Below are 12238 nucleotides of genomic sequence, written 5' to 3'. Positions count from 1 at the left end.
TATTTTTTTTAACATCTTTATTGGGGTATAATTGCTTTACAATGTTGTGTTAGTTTCTGCTGTATAACAAAGTGAATCAGCTATACATATACATATATCCCCATATCTCCTCCCTCTTGCGTCTCCCTCCCACCCTCCCTATCCCACCCTCTAGGTGGACACAAAGCACAAAGCTGATCTCCCTGTGCTATGCTGCTGCTTCCCACTAGCTATCTATTTTACATTTGGTAGTGTATATATGTCCATGTCACTCTCTCACTTCGTCCCAGCTTACCCGTCCCCGTCCCTGCATCCTCAAGTCCATTCTCGATATCTGTGTCTTTATTCCTGTCATGTCCCTAGGTTCTTCAGAATTTTTTTTTTTTTAGATTCCATATATATGTGTTAGCATATGGTATTTGTTTTTCTCTTTCTGAGTTACTTCACTCTATATGACAGTCTCTAGGTCCATCCACCTCACTACAAATGACTCAATTTCATTTCTTTTTATGGCTGAGTAATATTCCATTGTATATATGTGCCACATCTTCTTTATCTATTCATCTGTCGATGGACACTTAGGTTGCTTCCATGTCCTAGCTATTGTAAATAGTGCTGCAGTGAACATTATGGTACATGACTCTTTTTGAATTATGGTTTTCTCAGGGTATATGCCCAGTAGTGGGATTGCTGGGTCATATGGTAGTTCTATTTTTGGGTTTTTAAGAAACCTCCATACTTTTCTCCATAGTGGCTGTATCAATTTACATTCCCACCAACAGTGCAAAAGGGTTCCCTTTTCTCCATGCCACCTCCAGCATTTATTGTTTGTAGATTTTTTGATGATGGCCATTCTGACCGGTGTGAGGTGATATCACATTGTAGTTTTGACTTGCATTTCTCTAATGATTAGTGATGTTGAGCATCCTTTCATGTGTTTGTTGGCAATCTGTATATCTTCTTTGGAGAAATGTCTATTTAGGTCTTCTGCCCATTTTTGGCTTTGGTTGTTTTGTTGGGTTTTTTTTTGAATTTTATTTTATTTTATTTTTATACAACAGGTTCTTATTAGTCATCAATTTTATACACATCAGTGTATACATGTCAATCCCAATCACCTAATTCATCACACCACCACCACCACACCCCTGCCGCTTTCCCCCCTTGATGTCCATATGTTTGTTCTCTACATCTGTGTCTCAATTTCTGCCCTGCAAACCGGTTCATCTGTACCACTTTTCTAGGTTCCACATATATGCGTTAATATACAATATTTGTTTTTCTCTTTCTGACTTACTTCACTCTGTATGACAGTCTCTAGATCCACCCACGTCTCAACAAATGACCCAATTTCTTTCCTTTTTATGGCTAAGTAATATTCCATTGTATATATGTACCACATCTTCTTTATCCATTCATCTGTCAATGGGCATTTAGGTTGCTTCCATGACCTGACTATTGTAAATAGTGCTGCAATGAACATTGGGGTGCATGTGTCTTTTTGAATTATGGTTTTCTCTGGGTATATGCCCAGTAGTGGGATTGCTGGGTCATATGGTAATTCTATTTTTAGTTTTTTAAGGAACCTCCATACTGTTCTCCATAGTGGCTGTATCAATTTACATTCCCACCAACAGTGCAAGAGGGTTCCCTTTTCTCCACACCCTCTCCAGCATTTGTTGTTTGTAGATTTTCTGATTATGCCCATTCTAACTGGTGTGAGGTGATACCTCGTAGTTTTGATTTGCATTTCTCTAATAATTAGTGATGTTGAGCAGTTTTTCATGTGCTTCTTGGCCATCTGTATGTCTTCATTGGAGAAATGTCTATTTAGGTCTTCTGCCCATTTTTGGATTGGGTTGTTTGTTTTTTTAATATTGAGCTGCATGAGCTGTTTATATATTTTGGAGATTAATCCTTTGTCCGTTGATTCATTTGCAAATATTTTCTCCCATTCTGAGAGTTGTCTTTTCGTCTTGTTTATGGTTTCCTTTGCTGTGCAAAAGCTTTGAAGTTTCATTAGGTGCCATTTGTTTATTTTTGTTTTTATTTCCATTTCTCCAGGAGGTGGGTCAAAGAGGATATTGCTGTGATTTATGTCAAAGAGTGTTCTTTCTATATTTTCCTCTAAGAGTTTTATAGTGTCTGGTCTTACATTTAGGTCTCTAATCCATTTGGAGTTTATTTTTGTGTATGGCGTTAGGGAGTGTTCTAATTTCATTCTTTTACATGTAGCTGTCCAGTTTTCCCAGCACCACTTATTGAAGAGACTGTCTTTTCTCCATTGTATATCCTTGCTTCCTTTGTGATAGATTAGCTGACCATAGGTGCGTGGGTTTATCTCTGGGCTTTCTATCTTGTTCCATTGATCTATATTTCTGTTTTTGTGCCAGTACCATATTGTCTTGATTACTGTAGCTTTGTAGTATAGTCTGAAGTCAGGGAGTCTGATTCCTCCAGCTCCGCTTTTTTCCCTCAAGACTGCTTTGGCTATTCGGGGTCTTTTGTGTCTCCATACAAATTTTAAGATTTTTTGTTCTAGTTCTGTAAAAAATGCCAATGGTAATTTGATAGGGATTGCATTGAATCTGTAGATTGTTTTGGGTAGTATAGTCATTTTCACAATATTGATTCTTCCAATCCAAGAACATGACATATCTCTCCATCTGTTGGTATCATCTTTAATTTCTTTCATCAGTGTCTTACAGTTTTCTGCATACAGGTCTTTTGTCTCCCTAGGTAAGTTTATTCCTAGGTATTTTATTCTTTTTGTTGCAATGGTAAATGGGAGTGTTTCCTTAATTTCTCTTTCAGATTTTTCATCATTAGTATATAGGAATGCAAGAGATTTCTGTGCATTAATTTTGTATCCTGCAACTTTACCAAATTCATTGATTAGCTCTAGTAGTTTTCTGGTGGCATCTTTAGGATTCTGTACGTATAGTATCATGTCATCTGCAAACAGTGACAGTTTTACTTCTTCTTTTCCAATTTGTATTCCTTTTATTTCTTTTTCTTCTCTGATTGCCGTGGCTAGGACTCCGAAAACTATGTTGAATAATAGTGGTGTGAGTGGACATCCTTGTCTGTTCCTGATCTTAGAGGAAATGTTTTCAGTTTTTCACCATTGAGAATGATGTTTGCTGTGGGTTTGTTGTATATGGCCTTTATTATGTTGAGGTACGTTCCCTCTATGCCCACTTTCTGGAGAGTTTTTATCATGAATGGGTGTTGAATTTTGTCAAAAGCTTTTTCTACATCTATTGAGATGATCATATGGTTTTTCTTCTTCAGTTTGTTAATATGGTGTATCACATTGATTGATTTGCGTATATTGAGGAATCCTTGCATCCCTGGGATAAATCACACTTGATCATGGTGTATGATACTTTTAATGTGTTGTTGGATTCTGTTTGCTAGTATTTTGTTGAGGATTTTTGCATCTATATTCATCAGTTATATTGGTCTGTAATTTTCTTTTTTTGTAGTATCTTTGTCTGGTTTTGATATCAGGGTGATGGTGGCCTCACAGAATGAGTTAGGGAGTGTTCCTTCCTCTGCAATTTTTTGGAAGAGTTTGAGAAGGATGGGTGTTAGCTCTTCTCTAAATGTCTGATAGAATTTACCTGTGAAGCCATCTGGTCCTGGACTTCTGTTTGTTGGAAGATTTTTAATCACAGTTTCAATTTCATTACTTGTGATTGGTCTGTTCATACTTTCTATTTCTTCCTGGTTCAGTCTCGGAAGGTTATACCTTTCTAAGAATTTGTCCATTTCTTCCAGGCTGTCCATTTTATTGGCATAGAGTTGCTTGTAGAAGTCTCTTAGGATGCTTTGTATTTCTGCAGTGTCTGTTGTAACTTCTCCTTTTTCATTTTTAATTTTATTGATTTGAGTCCTCTCCCTCTTTTCTTGATGAGTCTGGCTAATGGTTTATCAATTTTGTTTATCTTCTCAAAGAACCAGCTTTTAGTTTTATTGATCTTTGCTATTGTTTTCTTCATTTCTATTTCATTTATTTCTGCTCTGATCTTTATGATTTCTTTCCTTCTGCTAACTTTGGGGTTTTTTTGTTCTTCTTTCTCTAACTGCTTTAGGTGTAAGGTTAGGTTGTTTATTTGAGATGTTTCTTTTTTCTTGAGGTAGGGTTGTATTGCTGTAAACTTCCCTCTTAGAACTGCTTTTGCTGCATCCCATAGGTTTTGGGTCATCATGTTTTCATTGTCATTTGTCTCTAGGTATTTTTTGATTTCCTCTTTGATTTCTTCAGTGATCTCTTGGTTATTTAGTAGTGTATTGTTTAGCCTCCATGTGTTTGTATTTTTTAGTTTTTTCCCTGTAATTGATATCTATTCTCATAGAGCTGTGGTCGGAACAGATTCCTGATACAATTTTAATTTTCTTAAATTTCCCAAGGCTTGATTTGTGACCCAAGATATGATCTATCCTGGAAAATGTTCCATGAGCACTTGAGAAGAGAGTATATTCTGTTGGTTTTGGATGGAATGTCCTATAAATATCAATTAAGTCCATCTTGTTTAGTGTATCATTTAAAGCTTGTGTTTCCTTATTTATTTTCATTTTGGATGATCTGTCCACTGGTGAAAGTGGGGTGTTAAAGTCCCCTACTATGATTGTGTTACTGTCAATTTCCCGTTTTATGGTTGTTAGCATTTGCCTTATGTATTGAGGTCGTCCTATGTTGGGTGCATAAATATTTACAATTGTTATATCTTCTTCTTGGATTGATCCCTTGATCATTATGTAGTGTCCTTCTTTGCCTCTTGTAATAGTCTTTGTTTTAAAGTCTATTTTGTCTGATATGAGAATTGCTACTCCAGCTTTCTTTTGATTTCCATTTGCATGGAATATCTTTTTCCATCCCCTCACTTTCAGTCTGTATGTGTCCCTAGGTCTGAAGTGAGTCTCTTGTAGACAGCATATATACGGGTCTTGTTTGTGTATCCATTCACCCAGTCTATGTCTTTTGGTTGGAGCATTTAATCCATTAACATTTAAGGTAGTTATCAATATGTATGTTCCTATTACCATTTTCTTAATTGTTTTGGGTTTGTTATTGTCGGTCTTTTCCTTCTCTTGTGTTTCCTGCTTAGAGAAGTTCCTTTAGCATTTGTTGTAAAGCTGGTTTTGTGGTGCTGAATTCTCTTAGTTTTTGCTAGTCTGTCAAGGTTTTAATTTCTCTGTCGAATCTGAATGAGATCCTTGCTGGGTAGAGTAATCTTGGTTGTAGGTTTTTCCCTTTCATCACTTTAAATATGTCCTGCCACTCCCTTCTGGCTTGCAGAGTTTCTGCTGAAAGATGAGCTGTTAATCTTATGGGGATTCCCTTGTTATGTTATTTGTTGCTTTTCCCTTGCTGCTTTCAATATTTTTTCTTCTTATTTAATTTTTGATAGTTTGATTAATATGTGTCTTGGCATGTTTCTCCTTGGATTTATCCTGTATGGGACTCTCTGTGCTTCCTGGACTTGATTAACTATTTCCTTTCCCATATTAGGGAAGTTTTCAATTATAAGCTCTTCAAATTTTTTCTCAGTCCCTTTCTTTTTCTCTTCTTCTTCTGGGACCCCTATAATTCGAATGTTGGCACATTTAATGTTGTTCCAGAGGTTTCTGAGACTGTCCTCAATTCTTTTCATTCTTTCTTCTTTATTCTGCTCTGCGGTAGTTATTTCCACTATTTTATCTTCCAGATCACTTATCCGTTCTTCTGCCTCAGTTATTCTGCTATTGATTCCTTCTAGATAAATTTTAATTTCATTTATTGTGTTGTTCTTCATTGTTTGTTTGCTCTTTAGTTCTTCTAGGTCTTTGTTAAACGTTTCTTGTATTTTCTCCATTCTATTTCCAAGATTTTGGATCATCTTTACCATCATTACTCTGAATTCTTTTTCAGGTAGACTGCCTATTTCCTCTTCATTTGTTTGGTCTGGTGGGTTTTTACTTTGCTCCTTCATCTGCTGTGTGTTTCTCTGTCTTCTCATTTTGCTTAACTTACTGTGTCTGGGGTCTCCTTTTCCCAGGCTGCAGGTTCATATTTCCTGTTGTTTTTGGTGTCTGCCCCCAGTGGCTAAGGTGGGCTCAGTGGGTTGTGTAGGCTTCCTGGTGGAGGGGACTTGTGCCTGTGTTCTGGTGGATGAGACTGGATCTTGTCTTTCTGGTGGGCAGGACCACATCCGGTGGTGTGTTTTGTGGTGTCTGTGGCCTTATTATGATTTTAGCCAGCCTCTCTGCTAATGGGTGGGGTTGTGTTCCTGTCTTGTTAGTTGTTTGGCATAGGGTATCCAGCACTGTAGCTTGCTGGTTGTTGAGTGGAGCTGGGTGTTGGCGTTGAGATGGAGATCTCTGGGAGAGCTTTCACCATTTAATATTATGTGGGTCCGAGAGGTCTCTAGTGAACCAGTGTCCTGAACTCAGCTCTCCCACCTCAGAGGCTCAGGCCTGACCCCCGGACAGAGCACCAAGACCCTGTCAGCCACACGACTCTGTTTCTTTTCCTCTGTGCTCAGTCTAGTTCCACTTGCTTATAGGGGGCCACGTTCAGAGGCCTCCCCCCTGCACTTCAGACCAGACTTTCTCATGGGAAATGGTGACAGTGACACCTCAGCTCGAGGGCAATAGTTGTGACTCTTCTTCTCAGTCCAGTTTCACGTGTTTATAGGGGGTCGTGTGCAGAGGTTTTGTGCCTAACACGTCAGATGACCGATTCCACAGCAGACTTCTGCACGACACCTCATTCAAGATGACAACATGTTCTTTACTGCTATTCTACACTCCTCTCAGGAATGTCTAGTTGTATATTTTACCTATTTTTCTTTTTTTTTTTAAGAAAGATATTCGCCATGTATTTCTTCTTTAGGTCTTTTTTTTTTAAATTTATTTTTATATTTATTTTTGGCTGTGTTGGGTCTTTGTTTCTGTGCAAGGGCTTTCTCTAGTTGCAGCAAGCAGGGGCCACTCTTCATCGCGGTGCGGGCCTCTCACTATCGCGGCCTCTCTTGTTGCGGAGCACAGGTTCCAGACGCGCAGGCTCAGTAGTTGTGGCTCATGGGCCCAGTTGCTCTGCGGCATGTGGGATCTTCCCAGACCAGGGCTCGAACCCGTGTCCCCTGCATTGGTAGGCAGATTCTCAACCACTGTGCCACCAGGGAAGCCCCTTACCTATTTTTCTATTAGGGTATTTGTCTTTTTCTTTCTGAGTTATAAGAGTGCTTGAGATGACAGAGAGATAGATAGATAGATAGATAGATAGATAGATATTATAGATAGATAATCCATGTATATTTCAGTATCTTCTTATATACAGTTAAAATCTGTTTACTCAGCTTATATCTGTCATTTGTCTTTTAATCTTGTTCATTATATTCGGTTACACAAAATTTTTTAAGAAATATGTTTATTCAAATAATATTAGCACATTCTTGATATGCAAGAGTCAAACAACACAGAAGTATAGATAACAACTGTGCTCTATTCCCTTTGCTCTCCTGCCTCAGAAGTAACTGTGCCCAGGCTTAAGGGCATCCCTTTAGTTCCCTTCAGATGCTCCACATACATTTAACAGTCACACAGAGTTTTTCCTTGGTTTTGCAAAATGGACCATACTGTAGGATTGCTTGTGAAAGGTTGTTTTGGGGTTTTGTTTGTTTGTTTTGTTTTGTTTTAACTTAACAGCATTTTCTAGATATCATTCCAGCTAATACAAAAAAGTCTCTTTCATAGTATAGACTCACCACTTTATTTAACTACTCTCCTTAATGAACATCTAGGTTTCTCCCAGAGGAAAAAAAATTTTTTTCAAGTTGCTACAAATCTAAATTCTTTAAAGTTCTGTCTTTGGTGCCATGCTAAGAATTTCTCCACCTCAGTATTATGAAGAATATCTAATCTTAGTATTTTTACAGTTTTCCATATGTATCTTATAACTGGCCACCTTTAAAAATTCTCTTCTTAGTTTTGCTAGTTTTCAGTTCATTCTTTTGGGTTCTCTAGGGTAGCAATCATGTTACTGCAAAGAATGATAATTTGCTTTTTCTTTTTTAATATTTATGCCTCTCAGTTCTTTTCTTGTTTTTGTTTTTCTCCCCATTAGCTAGATCTAGAACACCTATTTTATTTTATTTTTTAAAAATATTTATTTTATTTATTTGGCTGCTCCAGGTCTTAGTTGCAGCATGAGGGATCTTTGCTGCAGCATGTGGGCTCTAGTTCCCTGACCAGGGATCGAACCTGGGCCCCTTGCACTGGGCATGTGGAGTCTTAGCCACTGGACAACCAGGGAAGCCCCTAGAACTTAAAAATCTTGTTTCCAACTTCAATTCCCAACTAAATATTGGGGGAAGTAAAGAAAGGTGTTGAGTTAGTTTAATAGTAACGGTCAAGTTGGAGAAAAGGAAACAGTAGATTGAAAGCTTCTTTCAAAACTAATTCTCTAACTCAACCAATGCGGCCACAGTGTATTTTGTAGGGTCAGACTGGGGTTGGACTGAGGAACTGGCTTATATGAGAGGGAAATTTGCTACATATAAGGGGATTCAGCAAATAAGTAAATCTATTGAGGATAATGAGAGCCAGGCTTCTCATGGAGAAGGGAGTTATATAGAGAGAAAGGGAAAAGGCTAGAATAAATTCCATGATACTAGATTAGAACAGGAAGTATTGGTGTGAACTCATGGGTTTTAATACATATTATAATATATATAAATCTTGAAATAAATATGTTTGCACGCTTATGTTATGTAAATATGTGGGTACGAATATATACACATACATATATTGCCTGGCTCGGCCACTGAGAGACTCAAAAGGCAATAACACCCCAGTATCAGTGAGCACACCAGTGTCTAGATCTGGGTTTCTAAATTCTCCATTGAAAGGAACCAGATCTAAAACCTCTCTCCAGGAGCTTTCCTCCCTCTGGTTATAGAATCACAGGCTCAGAGGATGTCTAAGTCTGTTCACTCACTTTACAGATGGGCACGCTGAAACCCTAATTTTTCTTTTCTTTTCTTTTGGTATTGGCTTTCTAAAAATGACAGGAGAAAAACAATCTAATATCAACATAGAGTATCTCACAATGGCTTTCTGAAGACGAGTGGTGGAAACTATATTTCTTTCTCTCTTTCTTACTAGGAAAACCAAGGCCTAAAGACACTCTGTCTGTATTAGGAAAAGAACTGAGCTCTCATGTTCCGACTTATAAGGTGGAGGCCACTTGGTTGCACAGCTGAAGGCTGTGTATTATTAGCTCTTTTCACAATAAGCCAGCTTTTCTTTCTGAGTTACCAAGCAGATGCCTCCTGCAGCCTGTTGGTATAAGATTTCTACACAATAGATACCAGGTGTGTTGGCTGGGGAACCTGCCCATGGCCCCAGATCCCTGACCTGCTGGGGAAGCATTCCTCTACTCGAAAAGGCAAGACAGCTACTTACATTTTTAATGATCAGTGGGTATCTCGTTACCCGTTGCATAGGCTTCAGTATAAAACTAGAGAGTGGCATTCCCTTACAGCGAGGGTCCATGGCCAGTCTCTGAAATAAGAGATTTTTTTACATGTACTTAAGAAGTTTGCAAAATCTGGTCAGTGACATCAACATCGATGTTACTCAGGACTCCCCACCCATCATATTGTCTCATCTATCTGGATGACAGCTGAGGAGCCCGGAGCTGGAAGAGCCGGGCTGGTTATCCCCAGGCCAGGAGGAGGCCCGTTCCAGATGGAGAGTGGGAATCTACCTTGGGTGTGACTCAGCTGCAGGGTTGACCCCTGCTCCCCAGATCCAGTGGACCTTCCATGGGACATGTGGTTTCTTACTTCCAGAGATGAGATTCTGGCTTTACAGAGAATATTTCCTCTGGATACCTACCAAAACTTTATAACATTCCCAGGAGCAAGGAGAGTCACAAGACTATAGGGTCAGAAGAAAAATCCCCCCCAAGTCCCACGGATGCTGGAAGGGCCTGGCCGGATCTCACTGTCTGTTTTGGGCGAAGCCTGCGCCTGCCCGTGGGAGCCCCAGCAGGGTAGGGATGGCGAAGCCGAGACATGAGGGTCAGGCCCCCAGTCCCAGGGGCTGTGGTTGTCTCCACCCTGGACTCCCTGCCTCTTTCCTTCCACCACTTTTGTCAACTTGACTGGAGGACAAGAGTCCTTTTACCTCCAAACGGTGACCCCGTCTACAAGTCACAGGGGTTATATGGTGACAGCTCTCAAAGGTTCTGGTCAGGTTTAATGTCTTAGGAACAGGCTTAATGCCATGACCTGGGCCCCAAGCCCTGGGACCTGTCAGTGCCTGAACCTGCTCCAGCCGTGGACACCATTATTCCAGGAACACTTTGCAGCTGGCAAAGGCATGTCAAAGTCCCGCAGGAATGAGGCGGGGAGAGGGGATGAGGGGAGGGGTGAGAAGGGGAGGGGCAACAAGGCCCCTCCTGGGCTGGTGTCAGCATTTCCCTCAAGTTCAAGTACATCCAGTGATGAACTCATCCTGCCTGCGCCCAGGGAGGACCCGGCCCTTGGCTGGACCCCCAGGTGGCCCGTGGCACCTGGCAGCCCAGTATCTGCTCTCCAGTCTCCAGCCCACCCTAGGCCTACTTCATAGCAGTATTTCTCCCCTTAGATGCCCCACTCATTGGGTAGAAAATCAGAGCATTTAATATTGAGAAACAGGGCGAGAAAGGAAGAACAAGAACATCTGATGCTAGGCCGAGAAGAGGTGGCATCTTCCCCTCCCAATGATGACTCCACAAACATGGTTACTGGGGGGAGTGGGAAAGGCCTGCCCCCAAAATGCAGGAGGTGCAAAGATAAGCCTGTCATAAGTATGATTATTTTGCTGTCCGTTCATCAAAATGTGCCTGTTCAGCAGAAGTTATTTTATTCTCTTTTTTCTTCCCCTCTGCGAGAGGTTGGGGCTGATTGCATGGGCTGGCCTGGCCAGCAGGGACCCACCCCAGCGAAGGGCAGCAGACCCAAAGCCTGGGGCCTCCAGCAGCATGGGGCCCACTTCCCTACAATGTCCCTTGGTGGGCACATGGCTCTCCAGACCCTTGTTATCCTCCAAGGCAGCGGTCCTGGCATCCCACACTCACCCCCATGGGCTTCCTAGAGCTTGAGCCCATCAAAAAGAACCAATTGGGAAAAAAACAAAGGGTCCATTGGGATTGCCGGCCATTCCCTTTGCAGGTGAAGGGCAGAGAGCAGCAAAGAACTGAAGATGCTCAGATTAAACAGAATAGGAAACCTGAGACCCACCAGCCCTCTTAGGCCTAAAAATGAGATGGAGGATTTAAACCTGTATTCAGGTAACACCACTCACACCTGGCCAAGGCAGAGCTTCTAGGCCAGCGCTGGTCCCTCCTCTCCAAGCCCACCCCCTTGGTCCCAGCCACCCGCCAGCGAGGGGCAGCCCCTACTGTTCAGCCGAGACCTCACCCTTGTTGGCCTTCAGTAAATGTGTGAATCAGCCCCTCACACGCCCAGCCGCTGGAAGACAGCCACTCGGCGGGGACAGAGACTCAGCTCAGCCTGGGCTCCTTACTTTGACAAACTCCTTGAAGTCGGGGGCCTCATCTGTCTTCTGCTGGATCAAGGCAGCCCCGTTGAGCTGGCAGCTGCAGAAGCGGATGTAGGGTTGCATGTGTGGCAGCTGGGCGGTCAGGATGTCCCCGATCATCTTCACAGGCATCTTCTCCCCAGACATCTTCTTGCGAACTCTCAGTGCTCTGCACAGAAACACGAGAAGTAAGCGCCCCCTTCACACTCTCTGATGGGTACACAGCACACTTCTGGGTGGTACAGAAATGGGATGTGTGTGAGGGGCACAAACCCAGGGCCACTAAAGCATCTATGTGGCAGACAAGGAACAGAAAAAGAAATGAGTCTAGTGCTACAAAGAGGTATCACTGGGGCATTTTTCTTTGACATGAAGGCTGTTTGCTGGCTCTTAGGAAGAAAAACTTTTTAAAAAAAACAAAAAACTTTGCTGAACAAGTCAGCATAAAAGACAATGTTTTCTTGTGGAAATATATGGAATCTCTTTTTTGAATAACTCAGACAGGATCCCTGGGTGGATGTCTGACTTTATGGATGATCCGTCCAGGCTGGTATGGCCCCAACACTGAACCTGTTTCCGGGGCCAGTGCTGCCCAAGGGAAGCTGCTGTTGCCAGGGGCCATGGAGGCTCAATTTCAGACCAAACAAAACATAATCAAGATGGTAAATCAACTGCCACAGAA

General features: G+C 41.5%; 1 protein-coding gene across 1 annotated transcript in view; it reads right to left on the bottom strand.

Moving 5' to 3' along the window:
• Positions 1-12238, bottom strand: part of ITSN1 (intersectin 1) — a 239939-nt gene that overhangs the window by 21989 nt on the left and 205712 nt on the right. The window contains exons 31-32 of the mRNA XM_007183719.2: positions 11542-11725; positions 9433-9531 (exon numbers count right to left, since the gene is read on the bottom strand). Of these exons, the coding sequence (XP_007183781.2) occupies positions 9433-9531; positions 11542-11725 (283 nt within the window). The remainder of the gene's footprint in view (positions 1-9432; positions 9532-11541; positions 11726-12238) is intronic.

The sequence above is a fragment of the Balaenoptera acutorostrata genome, chromosome 4 (assembly GCF_949987535.1).
Source record: "Balaenoptera acutorostrata chromosome 4, mBalAcu1.1, whole genome shotgun sequence".
NCBI lineage: Eukaryota > Metazoa > Chordata > Mammalia > Artiodactyla > Balaenopteridae > Balaenoptera > Balaenoptera acutorostrata.
This window is presented reverse-complemented; position numbering and strand designations above follow the sequence as displayed.